Source organism: Bubalus bubalis, chromosome 3 (genome assembly GCF_019923935.1).
Source record: "Bubalus bubalis isolate 160015118507 breed Murrah chromosome 3, NDDB_SH_1, whole genome shotgun sequence".
In the NCBI taxonomy this organism is placed as follows: Eukaryota; Metazoa; Chordata; class Mammalia; order Artiodactyla; family Bovidae; genus Bubalus; species Bubalus bubalis.
This window is the reverse complement of record NC_059159.1, coordinates 13,855,688-13,873,585: the sequence shown is the minus strand read 5'-3', so window position 1 is coordinate 13,873,585 and position 17,898 is coordinate 13,855,688. Positions and strand designations below refer to the sequence as shown.

At 44.1% G+C, this 17,898-nt stretch overlaps 1 protein-coding gene across 3 annotated transcripts in view; it reads right to left on the bottom strand.

Moving 5' to 3' along the window:
- The window catches only part of PITPNC1 (phosphatidylinositol transfer protein cytoplasmic 1), a 266,256-nt gene that overhangs the window by 17,096 nt on the left and 231,262 nt on the right, over positions 1-17,898 (bottom strand). For all 3 annotated transcript variants that reach the window (XM_044938754.2, XM_006043526.4, XM_045164777.1), the window contains exons 7-8: positions 4,000-4,155; positions 682-745 (exon numbers count right to left, since the gene is read on the bottom strand). In XM_044938754.2, the coding sequence (XP_044794689.1) occupies positions 682-745; positions 4,000-4,155 (220 nt within the window). The remainder of the gene's footprint in view (positions 1-681; positions 746-3,999; positions 4,156-17,898) is intronic.

The following is a 17,898-nucleotide window of genomic DNA, read 5'->3' as shown; positions in this document are numbered from 1 at the left end:
TTTTTATAGTCAAGGACTCAAGCCTCTGATGACTGATTCTGGGAATGTAGGGGATTCACGTGGACAAAATGATAGCACTGCAGATATGGGAAGTGTGGTTCATCCATCACGGGATGAAACAAACCTTGTTTCTTTTCACTTACTGGAAATATACAGAACTGGTTTAATTCTTCTCAGATCATTTTTTAAAAAGCTAGAACAACAGTCTCAGTTAGAATTAAGGGGTCAGCAATTTCTTTGCCCTCGAATCCCTCCAGAGTCCTTATATTTTTGGTGAGGGAGTGTTTCAAAGGACTCAAGTCAAAGGACTGCTTTCACCTGATATGATGCTTAACGACAAGATCAAGGCAGCATTGATCTTGAGGTCTGGGATAAATTAGAGGGGTTTGAAGCCAATCCAACAGAGGATTATAGAACCCTGCACTATCAAGCATGCAGGCATCAAACATATTGAGGTCCTACTTAGTCAATAATTAAGTGCTGTGGTTATTTTAGACCAAGCTTCTATCATTACATTCTTCTTCATTATGTCCCACGGACAATGCTATTTTCAATACAGGAAGCAATAGCTCTGCCTTTGTTGTTGAATTTCTAGGTAGCAGTTGAAGCCAGATGGACTGAAAGTCCAAGCCAATGTGTTATGAAGTTGTTCTATAACTGATTTTGGGGGAGTTGACTTACCATACCACTCATCAACCCAAGCAAAAGCCTGTCTATGTCCAATCAGAAGAATATCTCGAACCACCTAAAAAAGCAAAAGAAGGAAGTTGACAGAATACCAGGTTTGATTAAAACGATCTGGAAAAGGAATGGTTTCCAATTCTAGGAAATCTGACAGTTACAAATTTCTGCATCCCTCTGTCCATATGGGATGACAATTAGAGGAAGACATACTTACTCTCAGCCCTTTCCCATGGCGTACACATACACTTGCTGTAAATTAATCTCTTTATCTTATTTGAAAGTTGGGCTGGAAGCTGTTCAAAATAATGACAACCACTTGGCAGTCACACAACAGTGACTGGAACGAGTCTCCAGGGCTGATCACCCTAGGATTTTTCTCTTCATTTATCTTTACCTAAAACAGGTTCTACTTTCCATTTGTGGAAGGGTGCATCTCACAGGCGCCAGGAGGTCATAAATGCTGGAAATCAAGTGCATTTGTTTGGATAGAAAATCACTTCCAAGACCAAAGCACTTAGAACTCTCTCTTCTCTAGTGAAGTATCCTATATATTGGTAATTTTTTTTTTTAAGTAATTGAAGGTGTGGGATTCAAGATAAGTAAATATCTTTCTAAGCTTGGCTTTCATGTATTAGAAGTCATGGGAGGGAGCAGTTTAGTCAGCTATTATGTTAACTATTATTGAAAGTCATGAAATAAGAGACCTGAACCAGAGTAGAACCTAATGAGAATGATGAACTTGATTGGAGATGAAAGGAATGAAATTATTTCTTATGGTGGCACATAATGGCAATAGAAGATTAAGAAAAATAACTGTAAAGAGTTTGTGTGTTATACCATTTATGTGCTTTTATTTCATGGCATTCTTTTTTCGGCCTTCTATGGCTATAAATACAGCATGCCTTTTTACCTTTCTTAAATACTCAGTACTGTCCTTCCAACATTTCCTTCCTCCTGACAAACAAATCTAGCAATTGTCAAAAACCTCTTGTAGAAGGTTCGAGCATGTTTCAAGACATGAAGGATTTTAATTCAGTGAATTTGCAGAAACAAGGGAAGCCTTCAGAATGAAGTGTTTATTATTCCAGGCCTATGGATATCTAGTGAGGCTTTTATGATTTGGAAGGAGGAAACATATAATGAAACTAAGAAAGAACATGAAGCCATGCACACTTGAGTGCTGAGTGTGTCAAATTCATGGGAATTAAAAGAACAGCATTGAGGCGTCAGTAAATACGCCCTATTGCATTAAGCACAACACAGCTGTCTGCTGGAAACAAGAATCCAATGATGTGTTAATGGCTCGCTTTCGAACATTTTTTCCCCCGTTAACTGTGAATAGATTCTTCAAAAACAAAAGGTGTTCCGAGAAAGGCATCCCTGGCACTTGAAACCCACGCAAATACGAGCCTCATTAGTGGCTCGTGTGCCACAGCAGGTGTGTTTTGGGGGTGTCGATGACACTTCATTATATTTGGAAATGGGCAATGGGAATGCCTATTGCTAGAGCGTAATTCTTACGGGTATTTTAAAGAAACGGATTCTCAAAACTAGAAACACAATGACCCCTGCGGCAATCTAAATATGCTTTGTGAGAAGATGAGATAATGAAACATACTATGGTAGTGGCCCCAGTAAGAGGAGATCTTTTGGGGTTTTTTTAAAAAAAGGTGGGATGTTGTAGGAAGTCAAGAATATACTGCCAGAGACAGACGCAGAGCTGAGGCTGGAAAATATTTACTCTGGGAGTCTGGACTTTCTTTCTTCTTAATAACTGGGACACAGCAGGAAAACAGCAGGTCCCAGAACTTGATTTCTATGCGTGCCACTTGGCCCTCACCCCTGGCTGGGCAAAAACGGATTCTGGAGCTCAGCAGATTAGTACATTTCTCTGTCTCAAATTTGCTCCAGGCCCTGCTATTATCAGGAAAGCAAGTTCAATCTATTTCTTGGACCCAAATTCAAGATTTACACATTTTACTATCAATTGGCTCCCTAAGCTCAGTAGACAAATCCATCTAAGTAACAAACAGCTCAGTGCATTAAGGTTAAATTCCAGTGCCCCCAAAAGAATTTCAGAAAGCCATTCTTTATCAGTTTTTAAATGGAAAAATAAACAGATATCCAGCCTATCTGGAATGTAGAGACAACTTGGATAGTACTTATTCTCATGAAAATAGGAGTTACAAAGGGCAATGCTCAGCACTGCATTTCCAATTAATTTCCATGAGGATAAGAGTTCTGTTCAGTTCAGTTCAGTGCAGTCGCTCAGTCATGTCCGACTCTGCGACCCCATGAACCGCAGCACGCCAGGCCTCCCTGTCCATCACCAACTCCTGGAGTTTACCCAAACTCATGTCCACAGAGTCAGTGATGCCATTCAACCATCTCATCCTCTGTCATCCCCTTTTCCTCCTGCCCTCAATCTTTCCCAGCATCAGGGTCTTTTCTAATGAGTCAGCTCTTCCCATCAGGTGGCCAAAGTATTGGAGTTTCAGCTTCAACATCAGTCCTTCCAAAGAACACCCAGGACTGATCTCCTTTAGAATGGACTGGTTGGATCTCCTTGCAGTCCAAGGGACTCTCAAGAGTCTTCTCCAACACCACAGTTCAAAAGCATCAATTCTTCTACGCTCAGCTTTCTTTATAGTCCAACTCTCACATCCATACATGACTACTGGAAGAGTTATGTTAGAAGCACCCAATAAACTTAAATCATCGCTAAATGGGTTCCTGCTACAAAATTAACATGTTTAGCCAAAGGAGGTATACAACTAAAACCTGTGTTTTGAGCTTGCCAATAATTCTTTGGTAACAGAGTTATTAAAAGGGCAGAAATGCTGGGGTACATCATCTAATGGGACCACTGGGGTTTCTTCTGTCTCTTGGGGCATCTTTTACTTCAGGTGTCTACATTTGCAGGATCTTTTGAGTGACGGCTATCCTTGGGGGGGACAGTGCACACAGATAAACCCTGTGCCTCTGCCTGGAACCTGAGTGCCCAAATACCAAGTACAAGAACCTCTCTTTGAAACTAGGTTAGCCCAAGAGAACCATACTTTGAGAGCCCAACTTCCTGAGCATACTCACCCAGTAGACATGGAAGTCACAAAATGAGGATGAAGTGTAAGATATCTGTTAGTAGAAGAAAGTTAAACAGTAGGCAAAATTCACTTTTATGGAAACAGGGTTTTCTAGATGCAGGTAACTTGTGTTGGTTCAGTGCCTATACATCTGTTGGGCACGGGGCACTCAGGCACACAACAAAGACAGTTACTTTGCCCACAGCCTGGGAACTGCCAACCATTCACTTACCTTGTGTACAAATTGTTCCACTCTGGTTTGAAGCCCCCAGACCTCGAACTTCACGGTCACCAGCTTGTAGGAACACATGATGGGCTGATGACTATCTCTCCAGCCTTCCCTTAACTGTCCCCGTCCTGTCTTCTCTGACTTGAAGTGTTTAGGATCCTGGAGGAAAAAATATATCAAAGAAATGAAAACTTAAAAGTTCAACCATCATTTTTATGAAATAAATGAATACAAAAAGCTAAGTGAAAGAAACCAGTCACCATAGTAATTATCTCAAGGAAATGAGTACTTCTGGGGAGGAAAGGGGTGGTGATCTCGAGTGTGGCTATGTAGCCATTTTTGAATCTTCAGTACCAACTATGCCATGCTATCACCTGAACCAACCCAGGAACTGCCATTGAAATTATAGGTATAGACCTGGGAAGATTACGAGGATAATGTTATATATGAAAAAGGCATAAGCATAGAGTTTGGTCCATAGCAAGTGCTCAACTGATGTTGGCGATTATTGTACTTCCCAAGGCAGTCAGTGAAGCCTCTGATGCTCAGCCCTACAGTCCAGGGAAGAGACAGCAATGCCTTTCCAAAGCACCCTGGAATTGCTGGTAAAAGATCTGATGTTTAAGACGATGGGACTGTTTCCTGCCTGACTTGTGTTCTTACACCACAAAATGCCAGCAGGAACAAAGAGAGGAGACCAATAAATCAAAAGAATACCACGAGATTATAGGAGATAATCTCTAAAGATGGCCCCCACTCACTCCCTCCCTCACTGTGCCTGCGTGTTGTTCCTCTCACCAAGTTGTGGAGGGTACTTCCTCTCCTCATGAATCTAGACTGGTCTGTGACTTGCTTTGACCAAAAGAGTGTGGCAGAAGACACTGTGTCAGTTTGGGTCTTTAAGAGAAGCTGGAAACCAGAAGTCTGCCACTTGAAATTATAGGTATATAATGCAAAATGTCTTGTTTGATTATCCTGAGACCATGATGGAGTGAGGAAGCCCAAGCCAAGCTTGCCACATGGAGGGCCACGTGGAGAGAGGCTCACTCATTCTGGCTGAGAAGCCACGCACATGAGCGATAAAGCCATCTTTAATATTTTAGCTCAAGCCTATACCATGAGGAACAGGAGCTCCTGTCCAGCTAAGCCCAGTTGAGATGGCAGAATTGTGAGAACTACCACACTGTTGTTTTAAATCACTAAATTCTGTTTTCCTAAATGGCTAGTCAGTCATCCTATTACTGGCTTATATATTCCTTCTTTTATTTTTTTCCACACCACGCCGCTTGTGAGATCTTAATTCCCCAACCAGAGATTGAACCCAGGCAGTGAAAGCACGGAGGCCTAACCACTGGACCGCCAGGGAATTCCCATAAGCCGCTAAATTCTGGGATGAACTGTTACTTAGCAAGAGAACAAAACAGAAACATCACGTGGATTCCAAGCAGATGCAATAACTGGATCTCCAAAGACAAAAGGGAAGGAATGCTGCTTTGTTCTTTCCCAGCACTCTCCAAAAGTTCCTACCGTTAGCTACATCCACAAAAACTATACACAAGGAAATGCACACCTGCCAAGCCATTCCTGCAACTTAAAACACAAAAGCTGGAGTTAAACAGGGGAAGCTGGTTTCGCTCCCCATCTGCCCTTTGACTTTCCCACAAGAGGGACATGATGGTGAATAATGAGCTCACCAACAACTATCTTGCGGCTCAAAAGACATGGCTGCCACATGGTGGCCGATCAGAATATACAAAGGCAAACCCTCATGAACCTGAGTGACGGTTGTCCTACTCCAGTTAGCAAGTGGGTAAACAAAGGATAGCTGCAGAGCCAGCAAGCAGTTGGAAGCCAGAGGCCAAAGCGCCTGGCAACCCAGACATGTAAGGGACAAAGGACCCAGCAAACAAAGCAAGTGCGGCTGTGGCCTGAGCTGCCTTCATTTGTCTCGGGTCCTGTGCAGTGGGCCTGAGAAAGGCCTGCAGATGGAGGCCTCTGGGTCAGCTGGGTGCACCCCCACACTCGCCTTCCCAACACTAGTACCTGATTTGTGGACTGGCCCCAGCTTTTCCTTCAGCTGACCACTGCGGAACTTGAAACGATACCTATTGTGGAATCTTCGTGTAGATTCCAGACATCTCAAGAATAAAATAAGACTCTGCTGTATTAAATGTGAAACACTGGTAGAGTGCATTTCCAAAGTCGTTAAAACTTGTGGGGCCTCACAGCAAACTTTGGATCTGAGAAAGACCAGAAAAGTACTGCCTGCAGCGTGAACACTATGGAGACGCTTAAATTTGTGTGTGGTTCCTTTTCCTCGTGGAACTACAAAAGTGCACAATGATTATCAGGCTATCATGAAATAAAGCTTCGGGCAAAGGTTAGAAGAGTGTATTGTGTTTTCAAGATGCAGAATGGAATTTTTCAGTTGGAAGTGGTAATTTGACTTCATACCCTTGGTTTTATGGATAAGGATACTGAGGCCTCAAAGAAAGAAATGTTTTTTGTCCTCAAACCATAGGCGCTTGGTAACAGGTTTGGGACAAGAATACTAGCCTCCCCTAGTTCTAGCCCAATGTTCTTTCCACTACATTTAGTTTTAATATTAAACAGAAAAAGGGTGTTTTTGTTACAGCCAGATGCCAAAGAAGCAATTAACAATTGGGCTTTTTATGGCAACAGTGTGCTGATTTTTTGAGAGTCTGGTGTCACATCCACAGCCGCTGATTTCATCTAGTAAATCTCAAACATGGCCTATAATTAGGGATTCACTTTCAAAGAGCTGGAGGGAAGTAAGGGAGAAGGATTTACCAGAGGACTCCATTAATTCATAACTCAAGATCAGAAATGAACATCCAGCTGAATGCCTCTGGATGACAATAAGCAAAATAAATAAATATACAAATAAAAAATTTTAAAATCCAACCCAACCACTAGGTACTTGAAGTATTCTGGTCACTGCAAATGTCCCCCTTTACACAGTCTACCCCGCCCCCTCTATTCATTTTTCCTACCTTTTCCCCAAGTACTCATTTCTCTTGAAATCATTACCTTCGAATCTCATTCTCTCACTTGGGTTTGTGAACATAAATACCTAAACTGTCCCACTCATACAGCAGTTGACCTTTCTTACAACTTAAAAAATTTTTTTATTTTTAAAATTTCTAGTTTGTTTCTTTCCATGGCTATAGTATTTTGTATTCTGATTGTATTTCGTATCATATAGTATAGTATTTCGTATAGTATTTTGATTCTGATTCAAGCTCAGTTATATCATTTATTTTTAATAAAATAACTGGATTGTTTTATGTTTTAAACTTTCATTTCCAGGTTTTTTTTAAATAAAATTTATAAACCTCCAACTTCATTTTGATGCTGAAAAGTTGGCCTCTGTGCAACGGTGCTGAATCAAATCTTGCAGATAGTTTTGGGTGAAGTAGAAAAGAACAGCTTTATTGCTTTGCCAGGCAGAGGGGAGCAAAGTGGGCTTGTGCCTCAAAAATTGTGAGTTTTCAACCTGGGAGGATTTGGTGAGGAGTTTTATAGCAATGCTTTAAAGGTGGAGTTGCAATAAGGATGGGGTGTATGCAGAGCCCATAGACCTCTAATCTGACCTTAGATAGTCTCCTGATGAGTTTCTTCAGTTCCTTTAATCTGGCCTCAGGTGGTCTCCTCCCTTGTTTCTGCATCCCCTCCCTTCCCTGACTGCTGTTGTTCAGTCGCTCAGTCGTGTCCGACTCTTTGCGACCCCATGGTCTGCAGCACTCCAGGCTTCCCTGTCCGTCACCATCTCCTGGAGCTTGCTCAAATTCATGTTCATTGAATCGGTGATGTGACCCAACCATCTCGTCCACTGTCGTCTCCCTCTCCTCCTGCCTTCAATCTTGCCCAGGATCAGGGTCTTTTCCAGTGAGTCGGCTCTTCACATCAGGTGGCCAAAATGTATTGAGCTTCAGCTTCAGCATTAGTCCTTCCAATGAATATTCAGGGTTGATTTCCTTTAGGATTGACTGCTTCCCCATCTATTGGCCATGAATGATAGGACTAGATGCTATCATCTTAGTTTTTTTGAATGATTTGCAATGGTTAGAATCTGCCTTTTGGGACTCAGGGAAGGTCATGGAGGTTGGAGTCTATTCCTTACACACAAGAAAAGGGGACAGAAGAAGGCCCCTCAAACCACTGAACTCCTGGAGCCAAGAGAAGCTAGAAGAGGCAAGAGGATTTTCCCCTAGAGCCCCACTGTCACTAAGAACTTCTGTTGTCCAGAACTGTGAGAGAAACCTCGGAGGATGAGGAGTAAGGTTAAATCCCCATTGCCTCTGATCAAATTTGTCTTGGGTGGGGTCTCTGCATCCAGCATTTCAGAAGCTTCCCAGGTGCCGAGTTTAACCACTACTCTAAGGTACAAATGTCATCTCTGTGCTCCAAACGAGGAGCCTGAAATTCAGAGATAACAGCTGACGTATCCACAGTCTAGGACTTAAGCTCAGGTCAAATCGACTCCCAGACCTGGGCTCCCTGCACCTAGACTATGAAGATTCTCATCTGAAATTCTGGCACAATCTGTCAGAGGGGAGCTTCAGTCTCCTCGTCTGCATGAAGGTGTTAATACTAACTCCGCTGTGGGACTACTGCAGGGCTTAAGCTGGATAATGTCAGGAAGTCCACAGCCCAATACCCAACAGGTGACGCATGAGACACAGGAGATGTCCCAGAGTGATAAGAAGCATAGGATACTGAAACATCCTTGAGAAATACCACAATTCAATTTCCTCAAATCTCATGAAGCTCCTCAGAAGAAAGGAAACAGGAATATCTTAAGTGCTGTATGATTACTTCATTGTTATCCTGTGGTTGAGTGTATAGAAAAATGATTGCCAAAAAGTATGGCTGTCCACCATCATGCTGGTGTCTTTGTGCCAGTGAGAGGCAGTTGGGCATTTCCATTTTCTGGAAGCTGTTGCCCATCAGTGTCCATAACGATGGTGGTGGAAGAAATCCCAAGAAAAGGGTTTTTGCTTATTGAATGCTTATGACTAGGTTCTGGGCCAAGTACAAATGACAGTCTTCAATAGTAGAATCCATTTCTTTCCCTCTTTCTCTTATGTTTCAGGAACAAAGTTGACAAAGCAGACAGCAAGGGAGATTGCCCCACTGTAGGCTGCTCCCTTAGAGGAAGGGATTGTACGGATGGCACCAGGTTCTGAAACTACATGAGGGCACACACAGAAGATGGTCTATCCAAGCTGGGAGCTTCCCTGGCAGGTGGACACCCTCAGCGGCTATCTCCCCATGTCGGGATGGGCCAGCCTTGCATCAGACAATCTGAGCATCCTCAGGGTTATTAATAGCTTTCCTCCTGAAGAGCTGAGAGCTACACAGAGATAAATGCAATCCTTTCCTTTCAGTAATCTTCCCAGCTAGGGTGGAGCTTGTTTCCCTAATGGGGAACCCAGCTGTATGTAAGTTTGCTAAGGTGGCCGTTCAAAGTACCACAAACGGGCTGGCTTGAACAGCAGAAATGTACTGTCTCAGGATTCTGGAGGCCAGAGGTCTGAGATCAAGGTGTTGGTGAGGTCGGTTCCCACCGGGGGCTGTGAAGAGGAATCTGTCCTGCCCCTGTGCGCTAGCTAGCTCTGGTGGTTTGGTTTGCTGAGAATTTTGGTGTCTCTTGACTTGCAGATGTATACTCTGGTCACATGGTGTTCACTCTGTGTGTCTCCACATCATCTTCCTTCTGTGCACACCTGTCTCTGCATCTAAACTGGCCCCTTTCCTAAGGACACAGTCGTATTGGATTAGGCACAGCGAACCTCACTTTCACTTGATTATCTCTGTAAAGACCCTATTTCCACATAAGGTCACACTCTCAGGTATTGAGGGTCAGGACTTCAACATATCTTTGTCGGGGGGCACCCAGGTCAATCTCTAACACTAAGTCAGAGAGGTTTTCACAAGGGAAATCTAGGTTCCCCTCTGACTCCTCCGTAGCGTGTTCATCCACTTGGTCAATGCTCTTGCTTTGAGGGCTCTGCCCTGCAGTTGGCTAGCTGGGAATGTGCCAGTCTGCAAGTTCCTCTGGGTGGGGGCTTCTAAATTCATCCACAGCAAGAGCCCTGGCTCTGAATCTCATCGGTGCTCCCTAGGCCTGGCAGATGGCAAATTGGACGCTTGTTGTTAAAGCCCATCTGTATGGAGGGAGCTGAGCTGGTGCCAGGGCTTCTCCCCGGGGCCAGATGGACCATACTGGCCACGTTTCCTTTGGCGCGGGTGCATCTTCTTTAGAAGGCTTCCTCCTTCCTCACCCCGGAGGTCAGTCACACCTTCAGGTTTCATCTATCTCGCACTTGGACAAAGCAGAACAAAGATGACGCTAAGGGCTTTGATTAGTGCAGCCAACATGAAACTGTGTCCCTGCATTTGTGAGGATCTGTCTCATACCTGGGAGGTGCAAGGAGAAACCCGCAGGAGGTCTCAGCCTGGATGGACCACAGCTTGCATCTCCAAGGCAATATTATTGGCCGACATTCACTGAGATATAAAGTCTCTGTGATTAATTACTCTTTCAATCTGAACCACAAAGGACTATAGCCAACAGGGGCTTGCCCTGTTAATTGAAATTAGAAGTCTTTGATAAATGTTAAATGAAAAAGGGCTAAGCAGTCACTGGCTAGGAAATGCTACATTATGTAACTACAATGCTCAGCCCTCAAGTAAGGAGGAACTAACCCATCTGAAAGACATCAGATTTTTTTCCTGCATTTGGGAATTTTTCTTGAAGACTCCAAGGTGGTGTTATTTTCATTCCCCTTTAATGAATGGCCCTTTCGATCAGGTTAAGATTTAGCCCCTAATTTGGACCAACATTTTTTTTTGCACAGCTTGCAGGATCTTAGTTCCCCCACCAGGGGCTGAACCCCGGGCTCTTGGTAGTGAAAGTGTGGAGTTCTAACCACTGGACTGCCAGGGGATTCCCTGGACCAACATTTCTTGAATTTGAATCCTAAAAGGGATGCACAGAAAAATCAAAGAGCTTTCAAAGAAGTTAGTCCCCAAAGACCACATATTAAAGGATTTTATTCATATGAAGTGTCCAGAACAGGGAAATCCAGAGACAGGAAAATTCGTGACTGCCTAGGGCTGGGTTGGGATTGAGGCTAAAAGAGTAGGGGGTGTGACAGCTAAAGCGTACAGGGTTTCTTTATTGGGCTGGTGAACATGTTTACAATTTGATTGTGATGATGGTTGCCCACATCTGTGAATATGCTAAAATCCACTGAATTCTATACTTTACATGGGTGAATTGTATGGTACATGCGCTGGATCTCATAAGGTATTTAAAAGAAAAAAAAAACCCAACAGAACTAAGAAACTTTCAGTGCACTTGAGAATTAACCAAAAACTTTACTGAAAGGTCACCTGCTATGCATCAGTTAAAAAAAATAAAACCCTAAATGCAAATTGTGGCCAGAAGCAGCCACTTCTTGCTTTGTTAGCAGTTAATACCTAAAGTGCTATTTTTAAAGCATTTGCTCTTGGCACTGGCGCGTACAGCACACACAGAGGGATCTGTGCTAGTCCTCTGCAGAGCGACTCTCTTAAAGGAACTTGACTCAGAAGGTGTGTCTGACATGCAGAAAGGCAGAGAAAAAGGTGGCTGTGGTGGTGGGGGGAGTGTTTTGGTGGGTGTTGTGAGCCCTTCTCGGTTCTAATTCAGGGCCAGAAAAACTCAAGACTCTCTACTTGAAGCAGAGGAAGAGTGAGAATGGAAAATTTGAGCAAACCACAAAACCATGGAGTAGTCAAAGGCCTCTAGTCTTGAGGGTGATGCCTTTTAGGGGCTATAGAAAAGATGAAGGCAAAAGAGAACCCTGAGAGAGGTGGTCAGGAGAAAGTGGAGGATGGAAGGAGGGAAAAGTCATGAAACTAGTTAATGCTCATCAAATACTTGCTGGGAACCAGAGTCTGGATCCAGCACTTTGGGTACACTCTCTTATTTAATCTTTGTGATAGAAGAAATACATGTGAGGTGATTCAGGGTGCGGTCCCTAGATGGCCTCAGGATAGGGCTGGATCTCAGAAAGATTGTTTAGTCGGCTGTCCTCTGGGGTGGGGAGAAGAGAGAGGCTGGCGACTGAAATATACAAATGCTTGACAATGAGATCTGGAGAGCTTCCGGGTTGGTGAACACATCTCTGTGCTGGGGCTGCGGGTGGCGGGGCGCATGCCTGGAGAGGGCATGCAAGCTTGTACCTCCCTCCCTTATACTTGCTTGCCCTATGCATTTTATCCACGTGGCTGCTCCTGAACTGTAGTCTTTCTGAAAAAACGAGTAAACGTAAATCAACTGTTTTCCTGAGTTCTGTGAGCCTTCCCAGCAAATTCTCGAATGTGAGGATGATGCTGTGGGAGGAAGGGAAAAATAACCATAATGTGGTGGCCCTGGGCTTGTGATTGGCATCTAAAGTGCAAGTGGTCTTGCAGGACTGAGTCCTTGAACTTGTGCTACATGATGCTAAAGCCAGGAAGTGTCAGAACTGAACTGAATTATTGACACCTGGTTGGTATCAGAGAATTGGAGAATTTGTGGGTCTCAGAGCAAACAGAAATTCCCTCACTACAAAACCTCTAAAGTAGTATGCTATTATCTTCATTTTGTATAATGTCCAAAAGAATGCCCATTCCTATTTCCAGACTCACTCTCCACAGCTCTGTCTCAGCGTCCTTGCCACAGGCTCCTTCCACAAGCCTCCTCCTTCAGAAATCTCCTGATGGGAAGCAGGCCTCAATCAGTCTCTACGTTCCCCTACAAACTTCTAGGGCCACTTTGCAGCCTTGCCCCAGACTCATGAGATGGCAGAGTTGCGTGTGGATCTGCAGGTCCCCAGCTTGGCAAATAGCCCTTTTTTTTTTTCCCCACCAGATACTCCATGGGGTTGCAAAGAGTCGAACATGACTGAGTGACTTTCACTTTCACTCCAATTTCTGTAATTAATTCTCTTGGAATACTCCCTTCACATGGCTTTAGGGTTAGGCAAGGATGCCCCAAATGACTCTGAGAATGCCCCTCCCCCATCTCCAAATACGGACTGGGAACGGGGGAGAGATGGAAGACAGGCGCTATGGCAAGAGGGCCAGCTGAGCCACCTGGGCCAGTCCTGGGTACCTGACCTCAGTGACAAGCAGCTGCTGGGGAATGTGGAATTAAAACTTCTCCTTGTCCCCAGCTTTGGGCCTGGTTCCCAATTCCAGAGCAACAAGAGATGGCTCCCTATTATCCTGTTACACAAAGCTAATCTGCTCCTTTAGGCAGAGATGACTTTTATGTATAAGATCACCTCTAAGCAAAACCAGTAAAGTTATTCTAGGGCCCACCGGGAGAGGATCCCCTGCCTCACTACATGTGATGGTGAGAGGCCAGGCACCAGCTCTCCTAAGAGCTGGAAGCCAAGCTCTTCCCAGAAAGGGGTGCCGTTAGGACCTGGCTCTGTTTGCAGACTGAGCTGGGACTGCATGTGGTGGACTGTCCACGCTCACTCTGATCTTAGCTGTGCTCTTTGGACACACGGTATGAAACATAACTCACCGTATCATCTATTCATACTGAGGATACACAATTTGGCCCACAGATAGCATAAGTTCCTGAAATCAAAAGCTGATAATAGACTAACAAATATTCTTGATGAGTTGCAACATGGCAACAGTGATCAGCACTGGATTAACTGTCCCTGAATCTAAGCTTGCGCCTCATACACGGTATTATTTTGGGAAACCTGGACCTCCAACTTGTTGAACAGAAACTGGGGTAGAGATAGTGAATAAGCTCTGTATTTGGAGGCAATAAAAGATCCCCATTTTTAAAGCTGGAACAGATTTCAAACTTATTTTAGCTTTGGAACTCATTTTGTTTTTCAAAATATATTATTTAGGGGACTGCCCTAGTGGTCCAGGGGTTAAGTATATGCCTTCCAATGCAGGGGATGTGGGTTCAATCCCTGGTTGGGGAACTAATTTCCCGCATGTTGTGGGGCAGCTAAGCTCATACCCTGCAACTACAGAGCCCATGGGGTCTGGAGCCCACACACGACAATTAGTGAGATGCCCATATGCTGCAACCACGACTGGAGGCAACCGAAACTAATTAACTAACTAAACAAAAAGCTACAAGCTACAGCTTATACAAAACACTATTTGGAATCCCAATATATCAAGCAGGTAAAAATGAAGAGTGGATTCCTTGTACTATTTCAACCTTCATTATTTGAATTCCCTGGCGGCTCAGATGGTAAAGAATCTGCCTGGAACGCAGGAGATCCAGATTCGATCCCTGGGTCGGGAAGATCCCCAGGAGAAGGGAATGGCAGCCCACTCCAGTATTCTTGCCTGGAGAATCCCATGGACAGAGGAGCCTGGCGGGCTACAGTCCAGGAGGTCGCAGAGTTGGGCACGACTGCGTGCCCACCACTTTCACTTTCATGGCATTGTTTCCTGGGCTCAAGAAGCCCCTTGTGGGGCCCTAGGTTCTGTGGAGCAGAACTGAATGGGGGACCAGAAGAGCTGTGGAATGAGACACCCATGGGGGAATTTCTGATTCAGCAACTACTACCTGGGTGAACCTGGGCAAATTATTTAACTACAGGACTGCTGTGGGATGATAAAAATAAGAAGAGGAATGCTGCCCAAACTGGAAGTTGGTGGGTGTTTTCTTGAGGGGCTATGACTTTTATTTTGTCTTTAATGGGCTCCTGTATTATTCAACTGTGGCATGGCCAGGTTTTGTTTTTTTTCCGACAAGGTTTGCTTTAATCACTATTATTTACCTTTAAGATGGGAAGTCAACTTTCATGAGATCATTAAAGCTAAGGAGGGGGACTTCTCTGGTGGTCCAGTGGCTAAGACTCCATGCTCCATGTGCAGGGGGCCCAGATTTGACCCCTCGTCAGGGAAATTGATCCCATATGCCACAACTAAAGATCCCGAGTGATGCAACCAAGACCCTGCATAGCCAAAATAAATAAATAAATATTAAAAAAAAAAAGTTAAAGAGGATAACCAAGGGACTGGAAAGGCCCTTCCTCTTACTTTGTCTTTCCCAGCGATTCCCTACTTACTGGGTCGTTGAGATTTGGGGTTAGTGAATTACATTTCAGAAGGAAACAAATATCTAGAGTGTTTTTTTGGTTTTTTTTTTGAGTGTTTTTTAAAGACAGACAACAGTGTCTGTACCTTCAGCTTTGCCTGAAGGAGCCAGCTTGGTGGGGCAGGAGGAGCACAATCTTTGACATTTGAATCAAGGCTTCCTGAAACATTGGCAAACTACTGAGACTTTCTGAGCCTCAGTTTCCCTATCTGTAAAATGGAAACAATATCTATTCTATTTTGTAGTTAGCATTAAAAGATATAATTGAATAAAACAACTTAACAAGGACTTTTCTTTTTCTCGAAAGTTAGTTCCTGTCCCTCTGAAGTCGGGTTTAGCAATTTGGTGAGAAATCTCTTAAAACTTCTAAAGCCCAAGTTAATGAGCTGGTAATTGTATGTCTTTCTTTGGGTCCCTTAACAATAAAAGATGAAGACAAGCAACTTAATAGCACCTATTCTTTCCTGGATATTTTTGGAGCAGAAGCTGAACAGTTGTACTTGGAGTCTGCAAAAAAATTAGAAGAAGTGGAGGAGGCAATCACTGGGTCAGGTCTTATTTCTCAAGGGAAAAAAATACCACTTCCATCATCCCAGTCACAGCTCTCGATTCTTAGAGCTAGTTGGGAAATGGCTTGGGCTAGACCTAGCCAGAGGATCTGATGGACACTGACTGTTGTTTTTAATTAAAGAAAATAAATTTGGATGATCCGAAGACGGCCCCCAACTCAGAAGCAACTTAGGAGAAAACTGCACAAATGTATATTATAAAAACACTATTGGCTGGCAAGGAAGGCGTTGAGTATGACTCTACAGATGACAGATGGGATCAGATTCTCAACAGATGGAATGAAATTCAAAGGTACTGACCCCTCCCTCGGTAGGGGAATGCGCAGTCTTCCAGGCTTACGTTGCTGTTTCCTTTTGCCTCTACAAAATTAAGTAACAATAAAATGCTTTTAAAATGTGAGCATGGTAAAGGCATCTCTTCTAGGCAGAATTTCCTTACCTTGAATGGATAATAGATGTGACAAGGTACTGGTTCCCTTGGTCCCTGGGTGAGAAGACTGGGCTTCCTGACCCTGCGGGTGGTCCTCTGTGATGAGGAGCTCCCGACATGCCAGTCAAAACCGATCATTTTCTATGTGCATCATGCCATGAAAAAGGCTGGGATGCTCTGCTCGGAGGGTTTCTTCCCCCCTAAACCTGGTGCATTTATCCTTGTTTCCCATCTTACTGCTTCTGGTTAGGTAGGTCCAGAGAGGGTTCTGGGGATCTACATTTTTTGGAAGCTCCTAAGGGGATTCTAATCTGATTTGGGAACTCTGCTCTAAGGGTCAAGAAGTTCTGGTGTTTTAATAAGACAAAAAAATAGCAGGGGCTGATGCAGGTGACCCCAGTTCTGAGCAAGGTGTGGATTTAACATCTGCTTTCTTGAAAGACTTCCCTGGTGGCTCAGACGATAAAGCGTCTGTCTACAATGCTGGAGACCTGGGTTCAATCCCTGGGTCTGGAAGACCTCTGGAGAAGGAAATGGCAACCCACTCCAGTACTCTTGCCTGGAAAATCCCATGGATGGAGGAGCATAGTAGGCTCCTACAGCCCATGGGGTTGCAAAGAGCTGGACACGACTGAGTGACTTCGGTCTTCTTGAAAGTATACAGGCAGGTTCTCCATGAGATGGGACTGTGGAAGAGCTTGGTTGCATCTGTTCACTTTTGGTTGAAAGCCTTGGGCTCTTTGGACCCTGCTTCCTTCTTTTAAAGTCTTAACTCTTATTCTTCTAAAATAAACTTGGGGACTTCCCTGGTGGTTCAGTGGTTAAGAATCCACCTGCCAATGTAGGTTTGATCTCTGGTCCAGGAAGATTCCACATGCCACAACTACTGAAGACTTCACACCCTAAAGTCCATGCTCTGCAACAAGAGAAGCCACCACAATGAGAAGCCCATGTACTGCAACTAGAGAGAGTAGCCCCTGCTCGTTGCAACTAGAGAAAGCTCACGTGCAGCAACAAAGACCCAGTGCAGCCATAATTAATTAATTTTAAAAAATTAAGTAAAATACACCTGGTAAAAAGCTTATGGAAATCAGTTGATAAAATGTTCAAACTGCCTTGGGAAGCATCCTGGACCCCAGGGCCACAAAGTGTCCTAATTTGGCACAACAAACAGTAAATGTAAACTCTAAAGTTTCTTAGGGGGTGAACTATCAGAGCCACATGGCAGTCTGAATTCAGGTTAAACAATAACAGAAGTAATAATAACACATTTAAAAAACAGTCTCAGCTGTACAAATGGCTCTATTTCCTGAAGGATCTTGCTATACATGCAGCAAACTCTGTCATCTTGTGAACTGGAGTGACTGCCATCAACTCTCTGTTTCTTTTCTCCATTCACGCCAACAGGTAAAAAGCAACATGCAAACTGATGTCCACAGCCCCACTCACGGCAGCCACTTTCCAAAGACACTTGATTTCTGCTGAGCAACCACACCAGCAACACATCCGCAGATCTCAACGCCAGCGTCAAAACAGGGAGAAGGGAACACATTTATTAAATGTTAACTATGTGCCGGGACTGGGCATGTTAATGCCTTGCCTTTCACATCATCTCACTGCATCTCATCTCATCTCTCCATCCACCCACTCATTTGAATGGAAGAAGAGATTCAAAATGGTGAATCTGCGGTCCTGATGAAGCCCAGTGGCTGTGATCACCTGGGAGGCCTCCCTAAGTGCATACCCACTGATACAACAAT